We start from the raw sequence: 18,203 nt of genomic DNA on the forward strand, positions 1-18,203 counted from the left end.
TAAAAAACGGAACTTCGATATCAGTAGATACATCAAAAGAATCCTCTTATTATGCTGATTTCAGATATGTAAAATTCATCGACTTCAGTGTTACCCATCAAAAATTACCAGCCTGAGAAAATTTGCATATCTTTTCGATTAGGGGAACACACCCCCCTAAAATGCAAGGAATCTGACTAAAAATAACACTAATAACATTCAGTGTACTATAGAACCGTACTGTAGCAGTTTAAAGCTCCTATATACAAAATTTGGAATGTTGCTACTTTTTACCAGAGGAAAGATTACGGGTGCGTGTTTATTTATTTATTAATTTTTTTTGTGTGTTTTTTTCTCGAGGGTGATTGGTAGATTGGTAGAAGGTCCATCCGAACGAAAAATTAAAAGTTCTAGTGCCCTTTCAAGTGATCAAACTGACCCCCTTAGGTATCTGAAGGGTAACTGGTCCCCTCCCATTCGTCTGGGGAAAAACCCATGACTTTGGGGAAAAATCCCAAAGTCATCAGACCAAGATTTTGAGATAGCTATTTCGTTTTCACGGAGAAGTCTCTCGTAAGAGGGGGTACTCTTTTTAAGTGATCAAACTGGCCCCCTGGCCCCCCTGGGTAGATGCATGGCAACTGGCCCCCTCTTACGCCTCTTTTTTCCCAAAAGTTATCTGAACAAAATTTTGAGATAGCTATTTTGTTCAATATCGTTGAAAACTTAAATAACTATACCTTTAGAGGTAGAATGACCCCTCACTGTCCGTGGGGAGACACCTGTAAGTTATGAAATTTGCCCATTCTTTATTTATAGTATTTGTAACCAGGAAGCTAGACATTTTCCGGAGGGATTTTGTGCATAGGGTGGATATCCACAAGGAGAATGTTCCTTGCGAAGAGGAATCTCCAGGGGGTGGATTTTCCAGCGGAAATTTTACACTTGGGGGATTTGTCATAATTCATGTTCAAAATTCTTTTTAATTGCGTTACATTCTCTTTGCCAACTCAATTTTGCATGGGGAGATCTTCCAGGGAAATTATTCAAGGGCTATGTTCCACTTGTTTTAATTGTCGGGAAAAATTTTCCACGGAAGGAGGCATTCCCGGAGAGATCAAGAAACCAATTTGAAATTAGAGTAATTTTCAATCGAAAGTATGCTAAGGAGAATTTTTCAGACAGAACCGTCCACAAGAAATTTTACTTGTGTGGGATTTTCAGTGAGGATGGAACTGTCTGGAAGGAATTTTACAGGGGGAGGGGAACTTATCGTTGGTTAATATTTCCACGAAGGAGTCTCTCGTGAGGGGAGGGGTATTATTTCATGGAGGGTGAGCCAGATTCACCTGCATTATTTGGAAAGCTATCAGAAATCAAACAAAAAAGCAAGTTTTTTTAACTGAACGTAATGAGCAGTATTAAAACTCAAAATTAAGATACATTATTCCGTATGTGAAGGATTTCCCTCCTCCTCAATACCTTACTCTTTACGCTAAAGTTTGACTGTTTATCGAGCGTATGTCGAATTTCAAAGTGCTAACAGCTTTAGCGTAAAGAGCAAGGTATTGAGGAGGGGGAAAATCTTCATATGCTGAATAATTTCTGTTCATCTTGAGTTGTTACTCCTTACTTTCAGTCGAGGAAACTTGTTCTTTCATTTAATTTTTTTTCAAAGACCACGGATAACTGTATACAAAGCAAAGATTGACCATAGAGTAACGTTTTCCGGGGATTCAGTTCTCTGTAGATTTCTAACAGTTTCGATATCTTTTTTTTATTGTTGGGACCTCAGGAGACGTATTTGGAATTTGGTATGGAATTCGGTTCGGAAATTTCGTTATGGAAATTTGTTTATGGAATTTCGTTTGGTATGGATTATCGTTTTTCTTATATATAATATTATGAAATTTGAATGCCATTAAGTAACTTCAGAATGTGAACAGGGTTTTCAGGACAGAAGCGGAGATGTTATGACCGTTTGTCTCTGGAAAGATATGAGACAATAATCTTTGACGGAGTAGGTGGAGGTCAGCGCAAGACCCTTACTCGCACCCTATTTTCAGATCATTTTCTTCATTTTGGGGTGCATTATAACAATTTTAAAACCTCAGGGGAGCTATGGTATTTCTGCCTCTTACCATTGCCTGTATACATTCAGTTATTGGTCTGTCTCTTAGGTTTGTTTCATGGAGTGATAGGAGAAAGTGGCTCCGCCTTATGCCCTTGGGGTATTGATGAAGACCCTATTTCACACACACTAAGAATCGCCGAAATTGCTGGCTGCCCCACTGATGTTTACGAGGCCTTGATCGCATGCTTAAGAACTATTGATGCAGGTGTCTTATCTGGAGCATATAGGATCTATGAGGTATATTATGTTTCATCGTTCTTACTGTCACCATAGTGAACTCTTTGACACACTCTTCATTTCTTTTTTGAAACCATATTTGGTTTTTCATTATCTTAAATGTAAATTGAAAAAATACCACATTACATTGAAAAAAACTCATTGGGTAGAGGGCACCATGGCCTGGAGAGGTATGAAGCCTCTGATAAAACTCAATATTATGTGCATGATGTTACAATTATGTTGAGTTCGTAAGAACTGAAGTTTTGACTTTTTGCAACAATTCTCAAGACACCATTATAGTTGCTGCAGAATGTACTTAAAAACTAAAATAACGTTTTCTTTGAGGAACAGATTACCTCAAAATATTTCTAAGTTAACTTATTACAGGGTCATACTTCTTATTTGCAGGTTTATAAACATTTTTAGTCATACAAATATTTTCTGACTAGTATTTTTAGCCAAAAGTTTTACATGAATTTTACATATCGTAGTCCTCCTGTAAGCACATATACTTTCCAAAAATATGTATCAGGAGGGAAAGGGCTAAGTCTCTCTTTTAAGCTTGTTTCTTGGACTTGCCACTGCACTAGAGATAATACTCGTAACTAATATCTTGCAGGAGGAAGACCGTCTTAATGGTAATCTGGGATTTGGAGGCGCATCAGCTGTGGTTCAAACTGCTGGAGCTGAAAGAGCCATCACAGATGACCCGTATGCTCTTTTTGAAAGAGGAGAATATAATAAAGAAGTCTCAGCAATTTTTGGGGCAAATAAGCACGAAGGGACATTTGTTGCCGGCGGTAAGGCGTAAATCTGTTCAAAAATTCAGCTCTTTTGTAGCTGAATAAATTCAGCTACAAAATCTTTATTAAGTTTCATGAAGCGTAGAACTGTGAGTAAACACGCTTTGATTGGAAAATTTAAGTTAAAGTTCAACGACTACGCCAAGTAAAGGAATCTTTAATTAAACCTAAGATTTTATTATTAAACCTAAGATGGTTAATTTTTAATTGTGGTTTGATGAAATTTCTTGATGGACCGGTTGGAAATTTTTGCGGATCTGCAATGGTCTTTGGACAACTTGTTTTTAAGTCATTATCGTAAATTTAGAAAATATTCCGATTTTGGTCTGTATGGGCAACCTAAACTTGCCAATTTAATATTTATTTGGAAGATTCAAAATTGCATATTCTAGTCATTTTGATCCAAATTCATAGTGTGGCTTAGATTTTACCTAAATCGCAATCCGAATTACGTCATGCATAGAAAGAAGAAGTATAACGAATACGGAAAATTAAAGTATTTTACTGAGCTACCACCTAGGACAATTCAAAAGAAACTTTCAAATATAGGGGGTGTGATCTATATAAGAAAGTACATGGGGCCACATAGAAGAGATACACTCATTTGTCGCGTCCAACAGACCCTCAAAAAAGTTATCATTTTTTAAACAAACATCTTATAGACACCTTATAGATATCTCATACTAGACGTCTAGATATTTTCTACCACCTTTGAATTGCAACGGATGACCTAATATTGAAAAAAGTATATTTTCACTTAGGTTTTTTTAGCCTAACTGGGCTTGCACACAACTTAAAATGCTTGCTACATATTTTATATGTTCAGCTTACATACTTTGTTAATCCTCAACTGACTTGTGAACTTAAATTTTTACGATTAATTTATCTAGTAGTCATAAAGATTGTTGCGTCTTGAAAATGTTTATTGCTCTTTTTATTGTATAACTATTTATTGTTTAATTATTGTTTAATTAACTTAATTAATTGTTTAATTATCTTATTGTTTAATTATGCTGAACGTAGTCTTTTCTTGCTCTTTTTTATTATATGCTCTTCTTAATGTTTCTTGCACTTTTTGTTTTTATTTGTGCTTTCATAAAAAAAAACTAAAAACAACAACTCTTGTCTTACAAGTCATGTAATATATCACATGTATTTAAGCATAGACAGGGGAGGGGGGGCTTTGCGTCCAGACTCTACCTCTTCCCAGCTATCACAATGTTTTTGTGATTCTCCTCCCACTATCTTATATTTTTGATATCCCTTATAGGGGGGGGGGGGCAAGTCCAGACTCCACCTCTTCCCAGCGGTCACAATGTTCTTGTGATTCTCCTCCCACTATCTTATATTTGTGATATTAATTATAGGGCGAAGGGGGGCTTTGCATCCAGACTCTACCTCTTCCCAGCTATAACAATGTTCTTGTGATTCTCCTCCCACTATCTTATAATTTGTGATATTCATTTTCATCTTATATTTATGTTTTTTTTATTCATTTTTATATTTTGTAATTATTTGTAGTTGTAATTTGTGTAATATAACATAATTATATTTTTCAGTCACCTATAATTCATACTTCTTGCCAAATAACAAGTTCAATGATACTGAATTTATGAAAAGAGAGTTTGCCGAAGTTCTTCTTAACGGAATTAGTAAGTGTTAATTAGTGCCGTATTATTAATTTGACATTTGTTGGTTTTTATGCAGTGACAATGGATATAGGCATGGATACATTTTAGTATAATTGGGTGAATACCCAATAGGCTAAGAGCTTCTAAATACCCTAAATATGCTACGTCTAGACTGCACGACTTACCCAACTGCCTCTATAACCGAACAGAAAAGTAGGAAACGAATTAAAAGGAGAAAGAAAAACAGAAAACCATATGGAACTATATCTGAATTATTAGCGATCTTTTAAGAAGCATTTTTTTTTCAGTTTTTATATAGCATAGGGCTCCATTCACGACCATTATTATTATTACTATTACGATTATTATTATTAATATTATTATGGTACTTTTCTGTTATAGCAACTCCACTCAAGAATTACGCTATGTAAAACTCAAGAACAAACCTAGAATTAGTTTTTCATCTGTCTGTATTAAGAGACAATTAGCTTACGCTAAGTGAAAACCATGAGGCGGGTGACAGAATGATGATTTAATTATTTTTATTGAGTAATTAAACCTTTACAAGTATTTCACTGCTAAAAGTCCACAAACTAATACTACAAAGAAAGAAAAAAAAACTAGAATAAATGAAATTAATAAATGCTACAATCAAAGGCAACAATCATGTATAAATATCAAACATTAACATCCAACCAGTCTTCTAGTTGAATACGGAATCTGTTCAAACATTTCCTTAACACTTTATCAGAAACTACTGAACTAGGACAAAATGGAAATTAATTCCTAGAAGTGGAGTTCTAGTTCCATACCAAAACGTTGTAAAAAATAAACATGGCAAGTACACAAGATGTGGCTACAAGTTTTGCTTTCACCACAAATACAGACCCGCCATATTCCCCCCCCCCTCTCCTAATTTGCAAATATATAGCTCAAATTTGTTTTTTTAAGTATTTTATTTTCATCATGAAAGAAAGTACCATTATTACTATCACTATTATTATTTCTAATTGTAAACCCTTTTTCATACAACAAAAATGACGTAACACTGCAAAACAAAAGAGCACCAACTTTCTAGGAATTTAATTAACCCAAAAACAAAGAAGAACACGGGCACTGTGTGTCCAAATTGGATATAATATTAAATATTCTGCGAAACGGAAGAAAGTGGATTGGATTTACACTTTATCTGCGTATGCAAGAATCTTCCAGAAAAGTGCAATATAGAGGTCGTGGGGGAGAACAGCTTGGTTGCATAGGGTTAGCAGATAGCGGCGATTAAAACGAAGCTTAGCTGATACTATGGATGCGTATGAACCTAACATGCAGCGTCTGATGCCTTCTGTTAGGAAATGACAAGTGTGAGAAATTTTATTTTCCATGGGAATGGCGAGATAAACGACTTGGTCAGAAGGGTAGATCTTTTTCTTTCCAGTTAGAAATGTCTACGTCAGAATTTTCAGCCTTGAATTTAAGACCAGATGTTAAGTATTCTTTTTGCAGTTTTTGGAATGTTTCAGAAATTTGGTCTAAAGTTCAGCTAAGGTTAAAAATGTCATCAGCATAAGTAACTAAGGAGATATTAAGGCAAGAAAGAGCGTAAGACATCTGACACTGATCTCGAGCTTCGAGGACGTACCTATTGAAATGACAAGGCGAGGCAGTGGAACCTCGCCTTTCTACTTTCTTAACTGGTACAGCTCTATCCAGTGGCCTTGCCATTTCATCTTTCTAAAGTTAAATTTTAGGTTGGACTACTAGCTTCCATATCTCTTTGGTATCTGATGGTAGCCGGATTTACTCCTCTTTAATCCCCAAATCACGTTTGGACTAAATTTTTTCGATTAACTTATCTAGTAGTCACAAAGATTGTAGCATCTTGAACAAGGAGTTAAAAGCGTTGGGAAGAATACGACTCACCAAGGCGAATGAACTACCTTCAAAAGAACAATCAACCAGTAGCAAGGGTGTCCACACATTCAATACATAGTTGAAAGCTAAATTGATGGGGAGGTGTGTAAAATTTATTTTTTCTAGCTCTTTTATTTATTTATTTATTATTACCAATAGCGGTAAGGATCAATGCTTTTCAAAAATTGTATAAATTAGATAATAAACAAGTTTTTTCTACTGAAAATAAGGAGCCAAGTTAAAACTTAAAACGAATAGAAATTATTACATATATGAGGGGGGTTTCACCTCCCCCCTAACACATCACTCTTACGCGGAAGTTTCTTAGTACTTTTTGAAAAAAAACCTTCTTATTATTCTACTTAAACGGACTTTGTGTTTCATAAGTCGTTCTTAAGAAATTGGGACAAAATTCAAACTTTAAACGTAAACAGCAAAGTTTTTAAGAGGGAGCAACCCCGCTCATATGTGTCATGATTTCTGTTCGTTTTCAGTTTCAATGCTGCTCCTTACTTTCACTTGAAAAAACTTGTTTTTCTTAACTTAATTTCTAATCGTTTTTAAATAATGCCAGGAAATCTTGTTCCACTTCCACGAAAAAATCCCTCCTCCGAACAGATATATCCTCTAGAAAATTCAATAATGTGTAAGTTTCTCCCTGACAAATACGCTTTACTTCTCCGAGCATAAAATTGAGTCGGCAAAGAAAAAGCAAGATATAAGAAGAATTTCGTATAGGAATTCTGGTCAATTTCCCCAGTGTAAAGTTTCCCCTGAAAAATCCACCCCCTGGAAAATTCCCTTCCAATGAAAAATTCTCCCTGTGAAAAATCCCCCCAGTAGAAAACTCGTTTCCTCCACCCGAAAAATGTAATCATATTTCCCAATAACAAAGGCTATGCATAAACAATGGGTGAATTTTACAACTTAAAGACCTTTTCCCAGGGGCTTTAGGGGGCCAGGTTATATCTAAAGGCATAGTTGTTCGGCCACTTAACTGCTCTGAACAAAATGACGATCTCAAATTTTGATTGAACGATTTTGAGGGAAAAAGGGGTGGACCTAATTGCCCTTCTTTGTTTTTCGTCACTTAGAAGAACTAGAAGTTTAATTTCCGTTCGAATGAGCCCTTTGATAGATAACACTAAACTTAATGAAACCTTTATATTTAGAATCATCATAATAAGTTGATTCTTTTGATATATCTATTGGTATCAATTTACTGTTTTTTTCAGAGTTTCGGATTCAACTGAGCCGGGTCACTCGTTACTTACAGTTCTTATCACGAACTGTTTGACAGTGGTTCATAAAGCTTACATAAACTGGTTGATACAACTATGAATGTGAAAGACGTGCATTGACTGGAGGCTTTTCCAATAAGGGGGAGGCATTGTTAGGGTAGTAAATATTATATTTGTAGAGAACTTTTAGGCTAATTTAGGTCTATAGCTCCTTTCTTGGGTATATACAGTTTACAGCGAAAAACAAGAGCTAATAGCTCATATGGCACTTGTAACGAGGCGAGAAGAGCTAAGAGCCAAGAGATCATATGGTATGAGCTCTAACAAAATTCTATGAATTAATAGGTTGATTTAGAAAGGAAAATAAGAGGCTTAATGCCGGTCAGGATTTAAAATAAGAGCTCTGAGTCACGATGTCCTTCTAAATATCAAAATTCATTAAGATCCGATCACCCACTCGTAAGTTATAAATACCTAATTTTTTCTAATTTTTCCTCTCCCTCCAGCCCCCCCAGATGGTCAAATCTGGGATAACGACTTTATCAAGTCAAATTTTGCAGCTCCCTGACACGCCTACCAATTTCAATCGTCCTAGCACGTCCAGAAGCACCAAACTCGCCAAATCACTGAACCCCTCCCCCCAACTCCCCAAAGAGAGCGAATCCAGTACGATTCTGTCAATTACGTATCAAGGGCATTTGTTTATTCTATCCACCAAGCTTCATCCCGATTCCTCCACTCCAAGTGTTTTTCCAAGATTTCCCCCTCCAACTCCCCCCAATGTCAAACGATCTGGTCGGGATTTGAAATAAGAGCTCTGAGACATGAATTCCTTCTAAAAATCAAATTTCATTAAGATCCGATCATCTATTCGTAAGATAAAAATACCCCAATTTTCACATTTTCCAAGGATTCCGGTTTCCCCCTCCAACTCCCCCCAATGTCACAGGATCCGGTCGGAATTTAAAATTAGAACTTTAAAGCACAAGATCCTTCTAAATATCAAATTTCATTAAGATCTGGTCACCCTTTCGTAAGTTACAAATACCTCAATTTTTAAAATTACCCCCCCCCCCCCAATTCCACCAAAGAGATCAGATCCGGTCCGGTTATGTCAGTCACGTATCTTAGACAGGTTTCTATTCTTCCCATTCAGTTTCATCCTGATCTCACCGCTTTAAGTATTTTCTAAGATTTCCGGTCCCCCCCCCCAACTGCCCCCTCCCAATTACGCTTGATCCAGTTGAGATTTAAAATAAGAGATCTGAGTTACGACGTCCTTCTAAATATGAAGTTTCATGAAGATCCGATCACTCCTTCGTAAGTTAAAAATACGTAATTTTTTCTTATTTTTCAGAATTAACCCCCCCCCCCAATAGAGCGGATCCGTTCCAATTATGTAAATCACGTATGTAAGACTTCTGCTTATTTTTCCAACCAAGTTTCATCCCGATCCCTCCAATCTAAGCGTTTTCCATGATTTTAGGTTCCCTCACCCCAAACTTCCCCCAATGTCACCAGATCCGGTCAGGATTTAAAATAAGAGCTTTGAGACACGATATCCTTCTAAATATTACATTTCATTGAGATCGGATCACCCGTTCGTAAGTTAAAAATACCTCATTTTTTCTAATTTTTCAAAATTAACCTCTCCCCCAACTACCCCAAAGAGAGCGGATCCGTTCCGATATGTCAATCATGTATCTAGGACTTGTGTTTATTTTATCCACCAAGTTTCATCCCGATCCTTCCACTCTAAGTGTTTTCCAAGTTTTAGGTTTCCCCCTCCCAAATTCCCTCCCCAATGTCACCCGATCCAGTCGAGATTTAAAAGAAGAGCTCTAAGACACGATATCCTTTTAAACATCAAATTTCATTGAGATCCGATCACCCGTTCGTAAGTTAAAAATACCTCATTTTTTCTAATTTTTCAGAATTACCCCCCCCCCCAACTACCCCAAAGAGAGCGGATCCGTTCCGGTTATTTCAATCATGCATCTAGGACTTGTGCTTATTTTTCCCAACAAGTTTCATCTTGATCCCTCCACTCTAAGTGTTTTCCAAGATTTTAGGTTCCCCCTTCCCAACTCACCACCCCCCCCCAATATCTTCAGATCCAGTCGGAATTTAAAATAACAGCTCAGAGGCACGATATCCTTCCAAACATCAAATTTCATTAAGATCTGATCAACCGTTCGTAAGTTAAAAATACTTCATTTTTTCTATTTTTTCCGAATTAACCGGCCCCCACTCCTCCCACATGGTCAAATCAGGAAAACGACTATTTCTAATTTAATCTGGTCCGGTCCCTGATACACTTGCCAAATTTCATCGTCCTAGCTTACCTGGAAGTGCCTAAAGTAGCAAAACCGGGACCGACAGACCGACAGAATTTGCGATTGCTATATGTCACTTGGTTAATACCAAGTGCCATAAAAATGATTCAACGCAATATTACCGTCTCTAAAGACTCTCTGAGCTTTAGAAAAATCTACTTTTTTCTAACCGCTGTCTAATCTCAAATATAAGACTTAAAAAAAATATTACTGATTGGATTACCTAAAAGTATATCCCTCCTTATTTACGGTAATTTAGTTGATTGACGTCGACGCATTCCATTGTATAGGCCCCATAGGGAGTTGAATGATAGACACGGCTGCCACTACTGGTAAGAAATAAGCTTAATAGATTGTTTTGGACGGGACTTGATGGCCATTCTTCACTCCCAAAAGTAAAATGTATAAAAAAAAATCAAACAATGAACACAAAAGAATGACATGATCCATAAAATAGCGGTTAAAAACCTACAAAATAAGCAAGCGACTAAAGCTTCTGAAAATTTGCATTTACTTAACTTTACAGTTGAAGCTATGCACAATTAAGCTCTCTTAAAAATACCTCATTTTTTCTAATTTTTCAGAATTACCCCCCCCCCAACTACCCCAAAGAGCTTCAGCTCTAAGCAAGCGACTAAAGCTTCTGAAAATTTGCATTTACTTAACTTTACAGTTGAAGCTATGCACAATTAAGCTCTCTCTTGAAACTATCGGATTCTAAAAGGTAAATAAACAATTAAGCTCTATCGATCAAGGACTGTAAAAGTATATATTTCTTTTAATTTCTGAAACCTCTCTACCTTTTTGAGCTAATCCATTATTCTATGGAGTTTAATTAGGACTACTAAGTAGGACGAAAGGGCAGCTGTTTGACCAAATATGCAGATTAAAAAGTTCATGTTCACGACTCTTACTTTGCTAATTATTTATTAATGTTTTTTTTTTCAAAGTATATTATCAAAGGTTATCTTAGATGTATTTTGAACTAGTAAAGTTTTAGCCGCCAATAGTGTGCTTTGTTGGTGCATCATTGCAGATATGTACGTATAGCCTTATTTCTGACCAAACGCAAAAGTAGTATAAAAATGGAAAACAGGAAAATTTGAAGAGTTTTAAGATTTAAAACTCAAGAACATGTTTCCCAAAAATTTGATAGTCTCACCCCACAGGGTTAACTGTTTAAAACAAAATAAAAACATTTTTTATTCATTTTAAAATTCAGAGAAACATGAATCCGTAGATGGGACATAAGTTATTCTGTAAATTGGAAAAGCTTGCATCCGCCCTCAAATATCTACCACCCACTCTGTGCGGTAAATTTTGAATAAAAATTTACCACATCTGTTTCAGTACAGCAAGTATAACCAGCTAGTTTGATGGAGTGTAATAGACTCAAGTATTTTCCGAGAATTTAGTGCTTTAGTGTTTCTTTTTAATCCTTATTTCTTATATAAGAAATTTATTATTTATAGATAGCCGCCCACCAACACCTGAAGAGGTTGACGAAGTCTTAAGCTTCTACTTCGACGGTCCAGAACTTGGAGATTTTTATGCTATGGTCCCAGGCATAGTCGATGTAAGTACATTTCTTCACCCTAAGAACATTTCTTCTGTAAGCGTATTACAAGTTTTCATATGAGCAAATATTCCATTCCCTTCTGATCAAATCTGTTAGACCATTTTCCCAGACTTTTCCGAATTCAATTTAAATTTTTCTGTAAATTTTTAAAAACCATTTGACTTTCGAGGACATAATTAGCTCTAAATAGCTCAAAACGGGAGTTCTAACATGATTCAAATTTTTGTTGGCTCCATATTTATTGTCTTCATATGGGGGAATAATACATATAACTTTAATTCTGGTCCAGACCATTTCCTGAATTTTTCACGGGACCACCTTTTGGAATTTCAAAGAAATTTAAGGATTATTTGGCGCGTGGCCTTGATGTTTTTTGATGTTTGATATGAAGTGCTCTGGTCTAAAAAAAATAGAATAATACATTGGGCCAACTTCTTTCCTTACTAAGGCAGCGCTATTGCGCTGCTTATGACTAGCGATATATCAAATAACATTGAATCTGCGCTAGTTAGAATAATAAAACAATGCCCCTTCTTTTCGACCCAAGTAAATGAAAGAACTGATGTTTTGAATTTATCAACTTTGCTTGCAATTGTAAAATATTCGAATAACAATTTGCTTGAGGCAAACCTGTTGCTATCCCAAACACTCTTGAAAGATGTACGAACGAGGCTCGTTTATAGCAGTTGAAAATTATTTCAACCAAAAATGATATTAAAAAGAGCAAAATATGATATTATATCACACAGAAAACCACGTCGAATGTCATTCAGGAATTACTTTCATGAGGGAAATAGAGAAGAGAACTGGATTTAAAATCCCTCTATCAATGATCCCCCTCCCGACATTTTAGGACCACTCGGTCGATACGATCACCCCAGGGAAAGAAAAACAAATAAACACGCATCCGTGATCTTTCTTCTGGAAAATATTCTGAATTTTTGCAGATAGGATCTTGAAAATTCCACGTGTTTCGGTTCTCTGTTACGCAGAACCTGATGCTGTGATTTTCATTAGGAATATTCGGCTTTATATGGATAGAATACAATAGAATATAGAATATTCTATTGTTTTCAAAATTCGTTTTATAGAGTTTCGGTTTACTATTGAGCCGAGTCCCTTTTACTTTACAAATCCGTACCACGAACTGTTTGGTAGCTAGGAAGATAGAACTAATTTCTTAAAAACATTGCATGTGATTACTAGTACTCAGCATCCGTGATCTTGCTTCTGGAAAAAATTCTGAATTTTTGCAGATAGGAGCTTGAAAATTCCACATGTTACGCTGAACCTGATGCTGTGATTTTCATTAGGAATATTTGGCTTTTAGGGGGTGATTTATCGCCTTTTGAAAAAGCAGACAAATTTTCTCAGGCTTGTAGTCTTTGATGAGCAACACTAAACTTAATGAGACTTACGTATTTGGAATCAGCCTAATAAGCCGATTCTTTTGTTATATCTATTGTTTTCAAAATTCCGTTTTATAGAGTTTCGGTTACTATTGAGCCGAGTCACTCCTTACTTTACAAATCCGTACCAAACTGTTTGGTAGCGAGGAAGATAGAACTAATTTCTTAAAAATATTGCATGTGATTACTAGTATTCAGCGGGAGAGGGTACCCAATAATGAAAAGCATTTCTTAGGGATGTGGGATTTGAAAAAAATGTTGGGAAACACTGCCATAGAGCCTTGCTGTAGCTATAGAATGCTCCATGGGTATGTTATGGTCTTGAAAACATGTATGGGCTTGAATTTTCATTTGAATGAATTTATGCTATATAAAATAAACTCAAATGCAACGATTCAAATACCTTTCAGATGACTGGTGTTCTTTTACTCAAAGAGGGCACTTACTTGAATGCTCAAATGCATGCTGTTCACAACCCAAACAGCTGGGTATACGCTTACAACTATGAAGGACGAGCTTCCCTCTACGGACTTATTGTCGGTGGTCCAGCAATGGATGTTATTCCTCATGGTAAGTTTTTAAAAAGACAATTACCAATTTGAACCAAAGAATCTGTTGAACACTCGTCCAGTTTCAAAACACGGACGGGGGAGAAGAAAAAAATAGAAAATAAAAGACAAACACGACTTAAGCTATACAAGGACTTAAATTGCCAAATACAAGGATTTAAATTGCCAAATGCAAGGACTTAAATTGCCATATACGAGGACTTAAAGCGCCATAATAAATTAAATTGAAAAAATTCTTTTGCCACCTTGCTCCCAATTCTTTCCTGAAATACGAGATTTTCTATGATTTTTCTTTTGGTTATTATAATAATATTTAGGTAAAACCTTTCGTACGGTTTTTGTGGATAGTGATGCTATGCTAAACCATGACACGAAACAAATTTAGACGGAAGCTAATTCTGTAAATTTGACAATGCTTTTTACTTTTCATAATTCAGTTATGACAAAATTTTGGTCCCTAGTATGTTAATCACATGTTATTTTCTATTTCTACAATTAGAGTAAGCTGGGGGGAATACCCTCAAGGTAAGCTCTTATCTTTTGATAGGTGCTTTTAGGACATTCTTGGAAATTGTACTATTTATCTAACTTAGTGTTTGTGCTTCTTAATAAGATTAAGTAATATGAATTGCGCTGGCAGAATCAGTAGAAAATTCTGCTTCTAGTAATATGTAAATAAAGTTTGAAACACTGAATTGATAACTATAACAAAATGGAATCGACCTTTCTAAGATGTTCTTGTAGGTAAGTCAACTAACTAATAATCTGAAGCGTTCAAACTTGAATAATTCTAACAGTAGCCCATATTAATGCATTGCTTAGATGTTCAGCTATTCAATGACATTTACAATTTTTGTATACCTATTAGGTAACAAGACTAAGGTTATATTCTTGCATACTTTACTAATTCCATCACTAATTTATTGCCTAGTTTGCTGTCGATTGACGGGAGTGTTTTTATTTTTCAACAGCAATCTGGAAAGCTTTCCTGTTTAAAGCTCCATGATGACATATATTCCGCTCATTTTCCGCTCATTTTTCACACACGTTCTTTATTTTCAAACTTAGCACCCGCTTAGCACATCTTTTGCGTTAAAATTGAGTTCGCAGGTTTCCCTAGCTTTTTAGGACGAATATGGTTCTGAAAGTTTTCAGTTAACCTATTTAAAGAATCAAGTTTTATTTCTACTGTCCTTAATACTTTAATAACAAATAAAACATAATCATATACAAACAAGTCTTTAAAAGAATAGGAAAATTAATTATAAGGACCTTCAATTAGACTAAAGAAACCCCATACCCAGAATCCAGTCTAGTCTATTCATTAATGAAGCTTTTCAAATGTACCATTGTTCTAATTAAACAATTAGAACAATCAACATAAATTAAACAATAAACGAAAAATAAATTAAACAGTCAACATAAGTTAATGGCCGTATGTTGAAACTTTTCTATTCTTGAAATGGTTAACCGTATATAATAAATAGTAGAATGACAAACAAGTTTTCTGAAATGAGAAGAAAAATCAGAGACATTTAGGCTAAAAAAAATTTTTTTCCCCATATATGAGGTGATGCTCTATCCTCAGCCCACCCCTTTTTACGCTAAAGCATGACTTTCCGTCTCAATTTTTAAGAACAACTTTTCAAACACAAAAACGATTAAAGTGAAACGAGAAGTGTTTTAAGGCACTGAATGAATTTAGTTTAAGAGGGGAGGTAGGGGCTGGGCTGAGGAGAGGACATTCCCCCAAATATACGGAAAATTTCTCTTCATTTTAATTTTGATTTTGCTCTTTTACTTTTCTTTGAGAAAATTGTTCTGTCTTTTTTTGATTTCTGTTCACTTTATTAATATACCTAGAGATGTTGTTTTTAAACTCGGGAGCAGGTCCTACTAGTGGGAGATATAATAATGTTTTGGCATTTGGCTTTGGCACACCAAGGTCTCATTCACTCCCCCTCTTTGAAAGGAAGGGATTTTTCTTCCTGCTCCCCACCTAATGAAGAAATACGTAACCCACTATGCATATTCCAACTATATTTGGAAATAGCTCGATTTTGTTTCTTTTTTTTATTATGCGGCAAACGATGCTAATCGATCCGCAAGAGTTCCCTTCTGAAATTTTCTCATTCTAAGTTTTTGAATTTCCCCCTTTTCTATTCCAATTTTAAGGGCCCTGCTCTCTCGGTTTCCTAATTTATTTCCACCATTTCATCCACAATCCAATCCACCTCTGATTTTTGTTTATTTTCTTTTTAGGTGTTTGTCACTCTGATGAGCTGATTTATTTATTCCAATTTACTGGACTTTTCAATGAAACAGAAAGACACATGACAGAACGGATGGTTGAACTTTGGACCAATTTTGCCATCTATGGGTATTTATTATCTATTTTATTTTAACACGGTGAAATCTCATTTCTAATAATCTGATTTTTTTCTAATCCTTTAGTTTTCTTTCTAAATCCTATGCCACCTTCTACGAGCAAAGACGAAAAATATATTTCATCATTTACTTGTATGAGAGTTTTGATTAATAAATTGTGCTCAACGATATTCTTAGTAAAAAAGCAAACTTCAAAAACAACTTCAGTTGTATTTAAACCTGTGGTAGCCCAGTGGATTTATCCTCTGCTGGGAAATCCGGTAACCAGGGATTAAACCCGACTGCCGGAAGGTTGAGAGAAAGGCTTTCTACATTTCTCTGGAGAAACCTGTCTTCTACATGTCTACTACTTGTTTCTGCGATAACAAGTGATCGGAACCAGACTGCTGACAAGTTGAGTGAAAGGCTTGCTACACCCCTTTGCTTTGACGCCATAACTGTCAGAAATAGTTTTGGAGGATCTCTAGCCTTATCAATTGTATTTAGAGGCTTAACGCGCTTCTCTGTCTAAAATCCCAAAATTTTTCAGTATTTTACTTTTTTTATTAAATGGATTCAACTTGAAAACATTATCAACTCCAAGCAAAGCGGGAGGAGCTGTAAATATTTTTTTTAGACTAAAATGATTTTTCATTTATGATTGAAAAGAAGATATATCGAAAGCGAGGATTATATACTTTTTTTTCCAATAAAACGCCTATTAAAATTTTTTATACTTATTAAACAGGCAGTCAGAGCTATTTTTTGTCTTATTAAAAAAAAAGATATCCACTTATTATCAAAATTTATTTTTACCCGTTTACCTCTGTAAAATTTATCCATTTTCATGTATTTGATTCAATTGTAGTCCTAGCTGTATAATTATCGTTCGTATTTTCAGAGATCCTACTCCAGATGGAGTACAAATCTATCCAGACAGTTCAATATGGACCAGATATACAGATGAAAATAGAATCTATCTTGATATAGACCTGGTTTTTGAAGAAAAAGTCGAATTCGCAAACACCTACACCGTTGCCAGAGATGAAGGATTTTCTGCAATTATGCCCGAAACGATGGAAGAAAACTATTGGGCATTAGAAGATGCTCTAAAGCAGCAAAAGTACTTGAGAAGCTCGTGAAATTAAATATATATTTTTAAACAATTATTAAGAATAAAATTAGCTGATCTTTTCGCTCCAGGTGAATTAAAAACAAAATCAAATATTATGAGACACTGGTAAGAGAGAAAACTCAATTGTTTCAACACAGAATACTTCTAATGCCATTTACAGCTTAGCACAATTTGAACGCTCGAAAAGTCTTATGTTCAATTAAAAGCTGTATGTGCCCCAAAATTTTAAAAATTTACTAAACTCTTTTATTTCTATAAATTTTACAAACTACGAAATTGGATTTCAGTATATCCTATCAGCTAGGTTAGTATGCAGAGCATAGATTGTTCAAAAGTGCTTCTTTTATTTTTGGCACCCATACAAAAAAAAAAATTGTACAGTGGTTAGTAATTAACTCAAAGATTTAGTTGGTTAGTGCTAGATGGCGTTGTTTTTCTTCTCAAAGTTAGACTTGAGTGTCAACTCTTATCACTTTACTTTCCACAATTTTGGATAGATGGCTTATTGGTCATACGTTCAGAAATAAATAAATGTTATATCATTTAGACTTGATGACATATAATTCTTATTCTATAATTTTTTTAAATTAAATATTGTGAATTTAACGCGCCAGGGTAGCCTTCCTTGTCCCTTTCCTGTTTGAAGTTGTCCTGGTCTTATTATTTGTTATTTTCCCCCTCTTCTTTGTGTTACTTATTCGTTTCTCTTGTTGGATCACGGAGCTCGCTGTAGGCTTAAATTGAGGATTTTTGGCCTGACTATATTCAGAACACTTCCTAGGGTTACTGGTGCCCGGAGCAAAATTAATTACAGCTCCCCCTTCCTGATTTAAATACAAGCAGATAAAGAAGAATCAAAATAAAAAAAATTGATCAGTGTTGGTATCCCC

The 18,203-nt window shown here is 35.3% G+C and overlaps 1 protein-coding gene across 1 annotated transcript in view; it reads left to right on the forward strand.

Annotated features, from left to right (window-relative positions):
* The window catches only part of LOC136027489 (carboxylesterase 4A-like), a 73,845-nt gene extending 56,470 nt beyond the window's left edge, over positions 1-17,375 (forward strand). The window contains exons 5-11 of the mRNA XM_065704800.1: positions 2,160-2,350; positions 2,952-3,132; positions 4,695-4,787; positions 11,727-11,830; positions 13,653-13,812; positions 16,074-16,191; positions 17,080-17,375. Of these exons, the coding sequence (XP_065560872.1) occupies positions 2,160-2,350; positions 2,952-3,132; positions 4,695-4,787; positions 11,727-11,830; positions 13,653-13,812; positions 16,074-16,191; positions 17,080-17,320 (1,088 nt within the window). The 3' untranslated portion in view covers positions 17,321-17,375. The remainder of the gene's footprint in view (positions 1-2,159; positions 2,351-2,951; positions 3,133-4,694; positions 4,788-11,726; positions 11,831-13,652; positions 13,813-16,073; positions 16,192-17,079) is intronic.
* The last annotated feature ends 828 nt before the right edge of the window (positions 17,376-18,203 follow it).

Source organism: Artemia franciscana, chromosome 5 (assembly GCF_032884065.1).
Source record: "Artemia franciscana chromosome 5, ASM3288406v1, whole genome shotgun sequence".
NCBI classification, from domain to species: domain Eukaryota; kingdom Metazoa; phylum Arthropoda; class Branchiopoda; order Anostraca; family Artemiidae; genus Artemia; species Artemia franciscana.